The sequence below is a fragment of the Poecile atricapillus genome, chromosome 5 (assembly GCF_030490865.1).
Source record: "Poecile atricapillus isolate bPoeAtr1 chromosome 5, bPoeAtr1.hap1, whole genome shotgun sequence".
Classification (NCBI taxonomy): Eukaryota; Metazoa; Chordata; class Aves; order Passeriformes; family Paridae; genus Poecile; species Poecile atricapillus.
The window spans coordinates 20,618,433-20,634,752 of NC_081253.1; the positions used below are offsets into that span (position 1 = coordinate 20,618,433).

At 37.1% G+C, this 16,320-nt stretch overlaps 1 protein-coding gene across 2 annotated transcripts in view; it reads left to right on the forward strand.

Moving 5' to 3' along the window:
- Positions 1-16,320, forward strand: part of RAPGEF4 (Rap guanine nucleotide exchange factor 4) — a 147,144-nt gene that overhangs the window by 11,907 nt on the left and 118,917 nt on the right. Inside the window, exons 2-4 of one of the 2 annotated variants that reach the window (XM_058840359.1) lie at positions 237-379; positions 1,464-1,552; positions 9,245-9,391. In XM_058840359.1, the coding sequence (XP_058696342.1) occupies positions 237-379; positions 1,464-1,552; positions 9,245-9,391 (379 nt within the window). Of the gene's footprint in view, positions 1-236; positions 380-1,463; positions 1,553-9,244; positions 9,392-13,616; positions 13,734-13,828; positions 13,938-16,320 lie in introns of those variants that run through there. The other variant, XM_058840360.1, reaches the window with a different exon arrangement.

Consider the following 16,320-nt stretch of genomic DNA (forward strand, 5'->3'; position numbering starts at 1 on the left):
CTGCTGGTGTGGAAATGATAACCGTCATTGTTGATAAAGGGCAGTTGAGTTGTTAGGATGTCTTGGAAGGATTTCATTATGTTGTTGCAAAATGCATTTTAATTTGTTTATATTATGGTGTGATATTTAATGCAACCATTTGTAATTTAATGCAAACATTTGTAAGTTCAGTACATACAGGTGGGGATGTTTCTCTGATAAAGCCCTTGAGAATGTTGTCTTTTGTTTCCTTACAGGCCTTTGGAACGTTCTAGTGAAGATGTAGATATAATATTCACACGACTGAAAGAAGTGAAAGCTTTTGAGAAATTTCATCCAAACCTTCTCCAGCAGATATGTCTCTGTGGATATTATGAAAATCTGGAAAAAGGAATCACATGTAAGACAGCCTCATATGATTATGTATTTTATGTTGATAAACGTGGGGGTTAGTCTGTGATTGTATCTAGGAGATTGATGAGAGCAGAATCAGTGGAACGTTTACAGTCACGGGGCAAGGCAGGACTAAAGTGCTGCTTGCTCTACAAATGAGTGTGTAGTGAATCTATGGTAACAAGACATACAGTAGGATGTAAGACTCTCTACCACTGTTCTGTTGAAAGATTACAAGCCAGTCATTGGACTTAAACCTCATTCTTCCCCTGCAAATGTATTATTGATTGCTTTTGCCAGTGCTTTGTGCTGTCAGGGGCAAAGGTGTATCAGCAAGGCACATCACTGATAGTGTGTGGTTTCCAGGCACCCTGGCTAGCACAAACCAGACTTGCAGAGCCACAAACTGCTGTGGGCTGCAACAGCTCTGTGCCTGCTCTGGGAGCCTGTGGGCCAGATGTAGGTGGACGCCTGTGCTTGGTCTGTGAAGCTGAGATGGAAATAAGTGGTAGTCCTGTGTTGGGAATCCATACCAGGGGAATAACTGGTGAAAGCCTATGGTATTAGTAAAGTCCCAGAAACACCTCAGGAAAATCTGGCATGCAACACTGGGGTTTACTTAGAGTAGCAGGGATTTTGATGCTCTGTAATCGCACAGTAGGAATGCTTGGACATGAGTCTTGCAGTTGCTGTTCAGCCAGAACTCTTACTGAGTTCAGTGGTAGCTGTGTCTGCACTGGAAGATTATGAATTTCAAAGAGACATTGTTCAGAAAACCTTTTTCCTTGTTTATTTTGTTTCTTTGGTTGGTTAATTAACTAAGAGAACAGTAGAACAGAAGTAAACTTGGGAGACGAGTGAAGTGGTTGTATGTGCTTTCATTGTTTCCATAGTGTATTGACTAGTTTACTAAAATATGTGCTTTCCAGTGTCATTGGAAATATTACTGTAATTGTAAATAAGTAATCTCTTGTGGCAAATTGTGTAGTGCCAGCAGTGACTGCAGTATTGCAGTAAGATGTGAGAAAATATTGATTACTGTTGCTAAACTGAAAGAGATAGCTCTTATTTACAAGATTTCCTTTTTCCAGTATTCCGTCAGGGTGATATTGGGACGAATTGGTATGCTGTTCTGACAGGATCACTGGATGTGAAGGTGTCTGATACAAGCAACCACCAGGTAAAATAGATTTTTCATTGCAACCATCCAGTCAGTACTACAAAGAAAGAATATCGTTTATGGTGAGGTAGATAATGACACATTCTGTACAGATATTTTGTCATATCACAAGGATGTGTATGTTTCTCTGAGTCTCCTCAAGTCTCAGTTGTCTTTAGTATAAGGAAGGCAAATCAATCCAATGATTTCAAGAAACTGAAATGTAATGCTCTGGAATTAGTCTACATTTTAATGTGAACTAAGACTCCTTTGTCTTTTCTAGTAGTGCTATTGAAGTTGCGCTGAAGTTTGGAGAGCTGTTAATTCATTCCCTACAAATATTTTAATTCAGTTCTTGTTCAGGAAGTTTAAAACGAACCTGCTAATGGTGCTGTCTAATAACAGCATAATGCAGTCTCCACTGCAGAAATGGGCAAGTATTGTAGTAATAGCAGACTATTGGAACTGCTGCCATGCTGGACAAGAAGCCTATAGGTAATACCTATTCTGTGTTAAGAAATAGAAGAACAAGTAAAATTCTCCCCAAATTTAAAGTGGTTTCTCAGTATCTTGGTGCTCCTGGATTTATAAAAATTGGAGTAAATAAAAATCCAAAAGGATGAGATACTTCTCCTAGAGTTTCCCATCCATGTTGTCCAATGTCATGCTGACAAGTTGTGTACTTGCTGCTGTGAACTTAGTCCTCTGGGAAAGCATCTGTCTATTCCCTGCTCCCCTGTTTGAGATTGGTGATTGTCCTATGATGTAGCTCAGCATGTGATTGTACTTCTGATAAGGGGCTTGTTGTGCCTTCACTTGAGTAGTATAGCTACCCAGGACCTGATAGAGAACACTTCCCATTTTCCCCACCCGAATATAGCATGTGTAGAGGGGGTGGTGGTGGTGTATTCTTTACCCAAAGTTTGGCTGATGGAGGAAAGTTTTTTACACATAGCAGAAACTGGATTTTTTTCACTTTGTTGAGCATTGCATTACCATTGAGATTGGGTCAGAATGCAAGTCCCGGCAGTGTGTTGAGTGCTGGGTCTTTCTGCTTCCTGCAGTAGGACGATAAATGCCAAAGGAACTTCTTTCATATTATTTTTAGCAGCCTCTTCACTGTACTAAGTAGAGATTTATTGAGAGTATAATTAGCTTAATTTGAGCAATTCTTGGCATGGCCTGGTTTGGTATTGTCACAGTTTGGAACAGTACTGGGCTCTTAGGAGAGCCTTTTCTGTGCAGGTCTAAAGAAATCAGGATTTTCCAGTGTTTGCCAAAAGATGGCACTACATTGTTGTGAAGAATCAGTGCTCTTTACCCAGAAAGTAATACATCTGCACAATCTGGATGTTAAATTAAGAATCTCTTTGGAGTGTTGATTTGTTTCATTACGTGGAGTATGAAACACTTCAGTTTCTTAATTAATATAATGTAAATATTTTTTTTCTGCTTGTTCAGGTTAACTTCATTTTCCTGCCAGTAGGAAGCTGTTGAACTACAATTCATACAATTCTAGTTGTAGAAATTATGTTCTGCAGTTATTTCTTACATCACATTTCCTTCTCACATGAACAATGAACTGAATTCTTACTACTGCCTAGTTGCCATAGAATACAGCCTCACTGCCAAAAAGATGGCAGCCCATGCATTTACCATTCCTGTCTGGATAATTTCGATGTTTGGGGACAACTAAATACTATTTGAGTCCAACATTTTTTCTCGTTTTGCTCCAACTTCGTGTTTATATCACGTCCCTCCTTGTCCATTCTTGGTCTCCTTCTCATTCTTCTGCCTGTAGCTTCTGGATGTGATTCTGGTCTTGCCTGTACTTGCTTGTTGGCATGGGGTACTGGTCATTCTCGAAGGCATTCTTGCTGGTACTCCCTGCCTACTATGCTCATTGCAAACCCAGATGATGGAGGCAATTTGCATTGTATTGCTGTTGGGGCAGCCCTGGCATACTCACCTGACAGCACTGTGCTCCCAGCTGGGAATAGATGACAGTGTAGATGAAGGGGTGCTTGGAGCACATTTTCCAATCACATCACCCTGGAGTGAAGGGTTCCTTTGCAAAGTCCTAATAATGACTAATCACTCTGCTGTTACTATTACACCATAAATGGCACTAATACTAATGAGAGACTTTCCAGCAGGGCAGGAGAGATACAGACGTTTGCCTGAGTTTAGAAGTTCATAGACTCATATAAATGTACAGGATTATTCTCTGCGCAATCACCTTTGGTGATTGGTAGCTTTCTCCCAGTAGAAGTGCAGTAAGTTATTGTACACTTGGTCCTTACTAAAAATGTCTTAATAGTCTTTGTTCCTACAGAGCATGTAGGGACATATCTTGCACTAGAAATTAAATCTTAATGTACTAATGGATCAAGACTTCGGTGTGACTAGTGAGGTATTAATTCACGAACATTCTTTCTGCACAGCAGCTTACTAATGTAGATGTCTGTGATTTCTCTCAGAAAATATTAGTAATACTGATTAAGACCAAGGTGAGAATTCATATAAACAGAAATATTTGTATTAGCTATTATTTAATATTATAATAACAGGAACTATTACATCTGTTATTTTAAGGGCTTTAATAGAGACAGACAGATATTTAGGACCTCATAAAGCCTTGCTTTCATAGTGGTTTGGAACTATCCTTTCTGCTCGCAAAGCTGTGTTCTGTCACGAGAGGGCAGTGCTAGAACACAAAGCAAACCCGAGTGCAGGCAGTGCTCTGCGCTGGAATGGATACCTTGAAAATCATGTTCGCCTATTTACCATACACGCCTGTTTTTAAAGAGTTTGGCCAGAGACAATTTTGCTGTTACTGTTAGTTTTGTTCCACCGAGCTGGTAAAACGTGCTGATAATTTCATCTGCCATTGGAATGGCTGCAGAGATTTGACAAGATTACTCATCCAGTTCATCCTGAGTGGAATCTGCTCTCTGTGCAAACTAATTATGGATTTTTCTGGGTATTCAACAATCAAGATGATACCGAAGAGGAGTTTTTCTAAGGTGAAAACGTCTCACTGTGAATTCCAGAGGTAATGGTAGTGAACTATTTTGATCTTGCCTCAACTTGTTTGTAACAGAAACCTTGATAAATACCGTACTTAAAAGTCATAGAAAAACCATAGTAAAGGTACTTTCAAAATAAACAGAAAATGCAGCCTCTGTAGAAAATATCAGAAAGAGGTCTTTATCCTCAATTATGATCAGGTTCTGAATTTCATTTTTATTTGGTACTGTTGCCTACCCACTCATAAGAATAGTAACTTCTAGTAATAGAAGTTCTTCTTAGTGATATTCCTGGTTTGGTGTTGTCTTAAAAACACTGCTGACTGCCCTGTGTATGTTTTATTTTTGAACACTGTTTTGAAGAAGAACAGTCTAAGGATGACTGTTGGCAACATTTCAGAATAAAGCTGGGGATAAATGCATTATGACAAAAGCATCAGTGTTACATTGCTCTCATATTCTGCAACACTGTGATTTTTGAATTAGATGTAGAGCCTTTTACCCCAAAGATTTTTCTGATAAACTGTGAAGGAATGAAGAGAAGAAAGACGAGGACCAAATAGCAATTTGATCTGCAGTTTTGCTGTATTTTGCCAGCTGAATCATTGTGTGTGCCAGGGCCTATTGCCAGCCAATCTTGCCTATGTTATGGTGGAGTTCTTTAAGGAGGTCAGTTTTTAAAAACAGACCAAACTGAAAATAAGGCATTGACTGAAGAAATAATTAGCCTTTTTTAGAAAAGCTTTAGAGGTGGAGCTGTGAGTGCTTGGATGGGACAGCAGTGTCAGCTGTAAGAGAAGAGGTGAAGGGCTGGGGATGAAAAGACAAGTTAGTGGGGCTGCTGAGAGGAATGACTGTGAAGAAAGGTTCAGGTGTTCATGGAAGAAATGGAAGAATTTCACAGCTCTTTGAAATGGAGGACAAAGGAGGTATGTGATTAAATTAAGTGGCATCAAGGAAAGGGATTTAAATAGAGTAGTCCTTGCAATACTGCAATACTGCTTTCAGCATGCCACTGTGGATTTTGGAGATAACCTATGTGAAGTTGTGACACAGGTTTGTGCTGTGGTTAGTAGTATAAATATGCCTAAGCTAGCTTTAAATTATTTAGTTTGAGTGTGAGAACTGCTGTACCCATTATAACACAGAGACTGGATGAACTAATGTAGTTAGCTGAGAAGCAGAGTGTGTTGGCTTGTGCTGAGCTCCACACTGTTGTGGCTGTGATAATTTTGGTTTGAACTTATCTTATTGGAAGTTAGTATAGAAAAATCATCTCACTTCTCTCTGCCAGGTTACGTAGGAAAACATCTAAGACATTGCAGGTAGCTTTTAGAAGATCAGATAGAAAGGTATAGAAATAATGAATGTGGTATTACAGTATAAATCTGAACCATACATATTTTAATTAGGTACTAGAAGAGAAGCTGCTCACAGTTTCTGTAGAAGCATAATGCCTCTTTTAAGCAAAACCTTGTTTTGTTTAAAGAGAGTGGCCTAACATGTTTGCAAACTGCAGTTTTAGTGTCTTCTGAAGGTATTTCCGTGTTATGGTTAGAAATAGTTTGATAAGGATTTCTTGAATGGCTGAAACACTCAGGTAATGGAACAGAAAAATCACTTCATAGTTTACTTTCATGTATATCCTTGGTTTCTCTGTTATAAAAGGAAATTTTTACTGACGATAAACTGAACTGAGTCAAAATAATAATAAGCAAACGTATCAAAATACCAGCTTTTGCAAAACTCCAGTTAAACATAGAGATAGTATGATGTCCTAGAGAGACACAGATGCAGAGGTGAGATAAAGATGCAAGGTGTAGGAAAATGATGAAATAAAAAACAATTTAGCTACATCAGCTCCCTTATAAACTCAAAATGTTAAACAAACTAAAATTTCAAAAAACGTCCCAGTCCCTTTGAGCCTAGCACCAGTGATGTTTTTCCCTGTTTTCTTCGTTTCTTTGACACCATGGTTTTATTTACGCACGGTACAAAAATTCTGTTTGCCAAGTTGAGAAACAGAAGGGGTCACAAGTCAAGGAGGAGGATATGGGATGATCCTTGAGATAGTGGGGGAGGGAATAAAGCAGAGCCTTGTTTCTGATTTTCATCCACTCCATAAAATGGTCTTGCAAATTCAATAATGTCTTAGATTGATGGGGGGTGAGGGAAAGGTTTAAGAATGCTTTCCCTACATGTGTCTCATGTGGCAGTAAGAGTCAGTGAAACTGAATACACAAACAGCCTCTGATTTGAAGGCTACTGTTTTATAGTGTGTACAGAGGGCAGATAGCAATGGAAGCAATCTCATCTTTCTAAGTCTCTGATACTGCCTTTTAAATAGCTGTATGAATGTTAGCTGGTTATCGGCCACTAGAACCCCCTGCTGCTTCTGGGATTGCAGAGGGGAACTGCAAACTGAGTTTTAAGCTGCAAGAAATCCTCCTGAAGTCTTCACTGAACAGCAGGAGATTCTTGAGTGTAAGGTTAACAGGCGTAATAGGAAACGCACCTGAGTCCCCAGGAGGCTGGAGATGTGTAAACAAGAGGTAGTGAGAAAATGGGGCTCTGAAGCCTTGAAGAAGGCATATATGGGTCTGCACCCCAGCTGGCTGTGAAACTGCATCTCTGTGGAGAGCTGTGATGGCTGGGGAAAAAATCTGAAAGAACTTGGTGGAAGCCTGGACTTTCCTTTAATGAATGTAGATAGGACCATTCCAGCCTCTTGGCCTACACCCCCCAGTGTTAATTTATTTCTTAAGCTTAACAGCTGCCTCATCAGAAGTTATCTTATAAAGTAGTTTCTTAACCAACACTAACCCTCTTTTCTTCTCATGTTTGTTCTGTCATTAATAATTATTCTTTAGGGCTGTAAACAGTCAGAGAAGGTGAAATGTTTAAAATAAGTTTTGTTTTTTGAAGGGAGGGAGAAGTTAAAAAATGTAAACAATGTTTATGGTCCACCTATAGGAAAGGTTTCCTTTATACTAGGCTGTTTCAGCTCTGAAATGTAAGCTTGGGAAGGCAGATTTCAGTGTGTAAAACTCTATTATATTCTGTTTGTAGAGACTTCTATTTAGGTGCCTAGGTGCTTATTCCCAAATATTCTTTCTTTGAAAGAAAATCTGTTCTTACTTCCCTTCCTTGAAAATTTGTTTCTGACAGTTGGTAAATTTTTCCGAGATCCTCTCTGAGACATAATTGAGTTTGTTTTCCTGAACACACAATTTTATATGGTAACATCTGTGTAAGAGTAATTTGCTAAGGTTCAGGGAACTGGACTATTATGGGCTTTTGTCTTTGTATTGCAATTACAAAGCTACTAACTTTATCTTAATAGCATTTGCCTATTATGACTTATTAGATGCATGGAAGGAAAGCAGTGCAATTCTAAAACCAGAAAATGATGCTGAAACACACTCATGCATCTCTCCTACATTATCAGCCACAAGGATAACAAACATTTCTGCTTTGATTTTTGTAGATGTTGCATGAATCCTGCATTTTAGATTTAAACTACACTCTATGATATACCTATGTTGTATTGAGTAAAATTAGTGTTTTTATATGTTTACGTGTAATTGTCTGTGTGCATATATGCTTTCCTTTGTTAATTAGAGTTTGTGTGATTTTAAATTTTTTTATGCTGTTGCTAATTTTTTTTTAATTACTTAACAGACAGTCAGTTAAGGCCCATCTCAGAAAAAAGACGTGAGTGTTCAGCTTCAAGCCTGTGATGTGGAACAAAGCAACTTGTGAGCTGAAAATAGAACATGTGTCTAAAGATCTTGATTCTGCAAGTTGTTTAATAGCTACTTTTTTTTTCTTTAGTAGCTTATAATTTTTACTGGAACTACTACAGAGGAGTTCCTGGCCAAGGGAGGTTCATTTGGACATCATTTAGAATGGCATGTGCTCATATAGACTGCTTTGAAGTGGACTTTGCTGCTTGTTTGGGACCTTCTTATTGCTGTGTCCATGGATACAGTTTTTCCAGGTTGTTTGAACTTTAATAGTTTTCTTGAAATCCCTGATTTATTTGAATATAATTATTTTTTTTTGGTCTGGTAGTTAATTGGCAAACATCTATTAGCAATTGAAAGATTTGCTAGCATTTTCAACAGATGGCCCAAGAGTTGATTCAACTGTACAGGTACATTGCTTGTACAATTGAGAAATGCAGTATAAATACAAGAGAATGTTATAATTGAAAGTTCTGTTTACACAACAGGAAACATAGCAGGCTAATTTTCCTTCTGATGAGGGTAGCCTGTGTAGGACAGAAGTTTATATTCTGAGATTGCATTTCTGATTCCTGTTATGTTCTTGTCACCTCTGAGATTTCTAAAGATCTTATCACAGCAGTGTTTAGGGCTAGGTGAACAGAGATCTTAGTTTTTTATAAAGATGAAGATGATTCTTGTGTTCTCAGCATTGCATTCAGAAATGTCTAATTCAACTGATGATCACAGAAAACAGAGGTCCCACTTGTTTCCACATTAAAGCTTCCCATGTTGTTTACCAGAATATTGATTTTTTTCTTGTTGACACTTAAATTAATTTTCTTTTTAAGCAGATGGCTGAAGAATCACAAGGCAGTGGTATTAGGAAATATGACACAAAGACTCTCCAAACATCCTGAAATATTTAATGTGTCTTTTTTTTTTTTTTTTAATCAAAGGATGCTGTGACAATATGCACTCTTGGAATAGGAACTGCTTTTGGAGAGTCCATTCTGGATAACACTCCTCGCCATGCTACCATTGTTACCAGGGAACATAGTGAGCTCCTTCGAATTGAGCAGAAGGACTTCAAAGCACTTTGGGAGGTAAGTTCAGATTTATTTGCAGTTAATGCAGAAAAAAGTGACTTGACCTTGAAAGTATTTGTAATGTAGTTTGAAGACATTTATACCATAAGCAAATATAATCTTTTAAAATTAGGTTGGGAAAAAAAAGGAGGTTTTTGCTTCTCTTTAGTGCTTCATATTATGTATGATTACATACTCCTGTATTTCTTTCTTGTGGGATGCTTGTAATGAAATAACTTCGGTGAAATTTCTGGTAGAATTTATTTGTACACTGCAGGTGTTGCTCTCTTAGCCTTAAACTTGATTTTATTGGCAGCTTTTATGAGGAGAGTCTATTCTTACTATACTCTGAAATTTTAAATTATTCTCCTTTACTCCTGTCTCATCACCAGCTGAAAGTGTTTTAGAATTTGCAGATGGATCAAGATCACTTAAAAATGAACTTACTTTACATTACATGTGAATTCCCTTAAAACTCCTTTGTGGAGAGCATATTGCTGAAGTTCCTCATTCTGTAGTCTTCTGTACTTTGGTATCCATGCAGAGAAGACTTCATTAATGTGTTGCTGCAGAAAGTTACTGAACTTGAATCTGTTTGCATTTTTGCAAGCATTACATTGGATTTGAAAAGTGATGTTGGAACTGGAAGGCATCCTGTTGGCCTGGCCAACACTATTGCCAATTTGTACTGCCACCTTGTTTGAAATGGTGACTGTACAAGTGTAGGTGTTGTGCAGAGCTGCCAGATGGTGTGACAGTGCCCTAAAGTTGCAGGTCTAGGGACACTAACTGTATTTAAGAAATAGGTGCTGGTTCTAACACTGTAGTTCAGCTTCTAACTGCAGACAGATGGATTTTTTTTTAATTTTCTTTTTTCCTGAGAAAAAGCAGTATTATACACCAAATAATTGTTCTAAGGCAGTTCTGAAGTCAGTATAAAAAAAAAGTCAAATTCACAGCTATCTACACTGATGGAGGAAACACCACTTTCATCACCTGCCTACAGATGTTACCTTGAGCATAGTTAATGGCACAGTGTGACCAAGGCACTGATGACCGCTGTGTGAGTGAAACGTGCTTGCCATTGAATGCCTTGACAATATCAGACATCATTCTTTGAATTGCATAGTCAGGATTTGTACTGTTTTTGGCAAGTTCTACAGCTAAATTAAAATACTACTGAAGTTTTGCAGCAAATTTGATAAGGCAATATTTTTTTTGCAGTTCAGATGAATTTTTTTTTTTGCTACAGCAGCTGCATTGTAGTTTTAGGCCTTGGCATGAAAAGATTAAATGTGTCAGTGGTCTCATCTGTTTTAATGTATGCAGGACTTGCCAGTAGTCAGAAATTTGATAATGTAGATAGTGTTTTACAAGATAATGATGGGGAATAAATAAAATTTAAGGTTTCTGTGGTTTTTAAATCTTCTTTTAAAAATTATCTTTTAATTGGTATAAGCACAGTCATTTCTCCAATGCATATGAATTTCATGGTAAGCATTCAGAGATTGTTGTTGTTCTTAAAGGTGGGGGGATTAAAGGTGGGCAGATTCCCTTTTAAAATTTTTAAATGTTATATTTAAAGTTGTTTTAAAACAAAAATTTCAACATAATTTGCTCTTTAATACAATTTTGTTTCTAGCACTTTTGATGATTTTGCTGAGTTTTTTGATGATAGATGCTTTTGGGGAAACTGATATGTGTTAGAAGTACTGGAGTGATTATAGGCAGCTTTACACACACCTTGTGTGTTGCAGCTTTTATGAAATTGGACAGTAGAACATTTCACAAATACTGCAGGTGTCAGTCATAGACCACAGTTTAGACTGTGGTGCTTCTTTGCCTTTTGTGCCATTTTATAGTGGACTTCTCATATATTTTGATGTGCTTTCTTTCAAGGAGGCTATCCCTGTGCTCTCAGTGAGTAGAAAATTATTCAATGAAATACAGCTTTGCTGCTTGGTCTCAGATATAAAAAAATTGTCCATTTTTTCAAGGTTGTATTTATTTCCTTGCAACCTGCTAATCCTGAAGTCTGCATAAACTGCAGCTAACGTGATAAACAGAGAATGTTCAAAATAGATGGAAAATTACGTAAGAAATTTTTCTCAAAATATATTAGCTGTAGCTCCAGCAGTATATTTTTGTTAATATTATTGTTAGTTGAAGAAAAATAAATACATTTCTAAAGGGAGACTTTTTTTACGTTTTGGATGCTGCATTGTTCTTTCTGTCTTATCCTATGGTTCATATATCTTCACTGTGACAAGGTCTGTATGAGGAAACTGTTAATTCTTACGTGTCATTCAGATTTTAATTGTGTTTAATGAAAACCCATACAAAGTCAAAAATGGATCGCAGTTATTTGATACATATTGAAATTTAATACATATTGAAAAATGGGGAAAGGCAACAATGTCAGTTCATTACATTCCAGATATTATAAAAGCTAAAATCTACTGTGGGCAAATTTCAGCTCTCCACATAAAAGAATTTAATTCATAAAAAGAAGTAGTTTATCCAGAAAAGAAAAAAGTTGAATAATTCCAAAATAATTTAATACTGTAGTATAAGAACAACTGAAATTAATTGTAGGGATAGTATCCTTAAAATGGTTAACTGATGTTATGTATGTAGAATTTTTATGAATGATAATAGAAGTGCAAAAATACAATATATGTTATTTTTTCATTTGTTTGTTTTTCCCCGAAAAATTCATGTTTGGGGAAATTTATTTCCTTGTTTTAAGGGGGAGAAAAAATCAAAACTCTGTTAACCAAATAAGGATTTTTGGCCTATGAAGAAAGAAAATTCAATACTGCAATTTAAAATATTTTTTCTTATTTTTAGATTGTGAATGTAATCTTGCAAAATGAACCAACAGAAATTGATTCAGTATTGACTTTAATTTACTGTGCAACTAATCTGAAATGCTAGGACTAAAAGCTGTGAAGTATCCTTCTTAACACTAACAATTGGTTAATCCTGAAGTCTACTGATGAGGTTCACATTTGCAACAAATATTTTGTACCTCAAATCTATGTAGCTCTTTGAAAGACAAGTACATATCCATTATGCTGCTTATGAAAGTTTTAGTATATGTCCTAAAACTAGATTTTGAGAGCAAGATTATCTATTTTAATTGTTTCTATTGTTATCTATTTTAATTGTAAGTTTAGAAAGACTTTTCAGGATCTCTGAAATGTCATACTGCGAATTTGCAGACTTTTCTGAGTTTTGTTTAAATTGAGAAGTAACTTATCCTGTATTAGCTGTATTGCTCTAAGAAGCAGTCATATTGGTAGGATGATTCCCAGATTAGATGTGTTTTATTGGTGTGTTTAATGCACAATATATAGCAAAGGTATTAATTTATATGAGTATGACTGGAGTTGTGCCTATACCAGTAAGAGATAGCTGCTACTAAACTGACTTTTTTTTTTGGTCAGTATTAATTGGCTAGTTTTATAACTTTAAATACTCTCTGAGGAAAAGATAGGATATTCTTTATCAAAAATGCAGTAAGATCCTTCTGTAATACATGCAGCCCCATATTTAGTAAGCCCTTTTAGAACAGAAAGATTTTCTGTGACCTTCATATCTATCAGTCAGGGGATGCTGGTCAAAACAAATGACACTGTCCTGATAACAATTACCAGTTAAAATGGACCAGTTTTTTCTCTAATGACTGTGTCTGTTGAAGTAGCATCCTGTTGGGGAACATCTGTTGATCTTCTCTGTTACTCATCCTTGGAGACTCGTCTATCAGTTCTGTTACAGTGGATTAAAAATGATGAAATCTCACACTAAATTCTCACACAGCTGAACACTGTTCCCTGAAGAAGAACTAGTAGATTATGGGGATCACTGGTGATGTTCCTTTGTGCACCGATTATCACTGGCTTCGGTGTATGAAGAGCACTAATAAACATGAAAAAAAGTAACTCATTACTGTTACAACACTGTAGACTTCCAAGATACTCTAGGATTCTGTAGGGAAAAAAATACTATTTGTGTTGATGAGGGCTTGCTTTCCTTCCTTAGCATGTATAAGTGATTGCAGTGCTAGCCACCTTGCCAGAACAACTACTTCAAAGCACAAAGGAAAATACATCCAAAAATAAACATGAAAGCTGAAGGCTACACATGAGGAACTCTGGTAACGCACATCCTGTTGGGTCACTACCTTGCTCCACCCCTAATAACTGGATTCTTTTAAACGGAGTAGGAGGGAGATGAATGTATTTGAGTGGTGTGATCATTACAGAAGTTCTCCATAGTTCATTCTCAAGCTTTGTCCTTTCATGCAGTTGCAAACTTGATTCAAACCCAGACAGGAAGGGAGTGAATCTGCTGAGAGGTGACTTATTTTTAGAGGTCTTTCCTACCACAGTGTATTACTCAGCCTTCCTTGGATAACATACAAATAACCAATTTCCTTTTGTGTGCAATAAGGCTGTGTTAGAAGTTTCTGAACATGCCTTGAGAAACACTTGAGTAAATGAAGAGCAGCTATTACTTCGTTATGCTGTGACTTTGGAGAGGGAGACTTGGCCCCTGTAAGGTCAGAATGAATTTTTTTTTTTTAATCCCTATTCAGCAGTACTTACACATCGTGTAAACTGATAAACTGTAGTGTAACTTGCTTCCTGCTTTTGCCCATCTGCTGTTGATTCAGTAGCCCTCAGCAGACTGAAGTGCTCTGTAACGATAGCTTTGGGAGAAGCGGCTTTCTTACTCCCTCTGTTTTCTGAGCACTGTGAGTGTTAGGTTTTAATGAGGTAATTTAAAACCAGATCTGGCAGAATAGAAGTTTTACACACTGTTTCATTGGACTGCTATGTGGAAGGTACATGTATGAAAGGGGGTGCTGTAGCACTGGTCTGTGGGGTTTCTGAATAAGGCTTAAGTTCATCAGAGTTGAGACCACTGGAATTGTCTGGGATATCAGTTTGTCACTTTAAGGTATATCTAATCACACCTCTTATATCAAGGTATAATATCATTTTATGCTTCATTTTATGTCCTGAGATTATGGCAGTAGGCAGAAGGCACCGTAAAAATACAGTAATGAAAATAAATATGGAAGGACTTTAATTTGTTTTTATCAATTTGATCATATTGTAAGTGCATTGTTTATCAAAGGATGTTGCTGCATCTCGTGTGGTGTTTTGCAGTGTAATGCAGTAGGCAGCATTTCAGAGATGCAGCCTTTTCCTTGCCTTAGGCTGTTGGAAAATACACATTGCATTGTTACATGAGAATGTTCTTGCTTCTCTAGTAGGCTTCTGAACACTTTAACATGTTTAAGGAGTATTAGGAATCTCACGTAAATGTCAGTACTTTCTAATATACCTTTTTACCAATGAGTATTCCATACCAGAAATTCTTTCTAGTTCATTTGAGTGAGAGATTAAACTTGATCTGAGAAATGAAATATTGGAAGGGAAGGAATCAAAGAAAAAATCAGATTAATGTCCAGCCCCTAAACTATCACCTTGATTTATGGTGTACCACTCTGCCTATTTATTGCGCAGTAATCAATTGCAGAAGTCTCTGCCCTGATTTACTGATTTCCCATAGGCAAACATAGTAGAGGTATAAAACTATAGTTAATAAAATACAGAATATTTAGCTTTGCAGGATGGGTGATCATATGATTTAAAATACTCAAGTGCTTGGAGACCCACAGAAGTATAAAAAGGTGGTCATGGAACACTCTGCTGTCTTTACCCGCTTCATGTCACTCTCTCCATTGACTGCTCAAATGATTCCTTGATGATTTCTCTCTCTAATGGGATTATATTTGAGAAATGTGAAAGTGATCAAATAGTGGTAGCCTGCATTTTCAATGTACCTGGAATACTGTGTTCACCAACCTCCCAAATAGCCATCTTGTCAGAATAAGGAAGAATCATTCCATGTTATCAGATACAGAATACAACACAGAAGAGAGATGTGGAAGTGATGCCTGGAGAGGCTACCTAGAACAGGGGCTAGACAGAGTTAAAGGATAAAAGTAGGTATTTATTGAAAAACATTCAAAGGGTACACCTTGGGCAATGCAGGAGTCTCATAAAGACCACACCCAAGATGGACAGCTGTCACAGGTTTTTCAGACAGATATAAGTTTGGTCTGTTTGCATATCAGAGGTTAATTGTCCCATTAATGCTTCAGATAATGGAGTCACATTGCCCCAGTTTGCCTCCTACTTCACTGTTGTTCACATTTTTTGGTGCCTGAGAAAATGAGGTGTCCTTGAGTTTCAGGCCTAGAGAAATTGTTTTGTTTGAGTAAAATGGGAGAACAGTAGCTGACAGTCTGTGGAGTTTTAGAGTTATGCACTAAAGAAGTACTGATCTGAAAAATATAAAAGCTAAAACTTAAGGCATCAGAAGGATCCAATTGTGTGGAATCTGTTGCTTTATGTTGTCTGCAAATTTCAGCTGGTAACAAATACAAATTTTATGCAAAGGCACAGAGCTAGTGTGAGAGACACTGAAAAATGAAGTGATGATTGGTTTTTTTTTTTTCCTGTCGGACCAAATGGAAGGAGGAGGAATATAAAAAATCCCTGTGCCCAGTTTTAGAATATGACAGTAAACACAGAATTGGTTAGATGTGAAGAAAGCTGTGAAAATAGCTAACATCCCACCTTCATACCTTATGTTGATACTAGGAAAGCATGCAAGTGAGCAGCAGGGAAAGATTCCAGAATTGTTATTATACCAAGAAAAAGTTCCAGATAATGCTCCCAGTTTTGCTGGTATGAATTGAACATATTTCAAGTGAATACAACGCAACTGATTTAATACACTAGAAGCTACATGGGAGCAGATTCTGGCCTTTGGTACTGCTGTTACATTGGTTTTGATCATCTTCATAACATGCTTTTAGTTTTTCTTCCTCTTGTTTTTCTTTGTCATTCATTTCTAATTTTAATGAG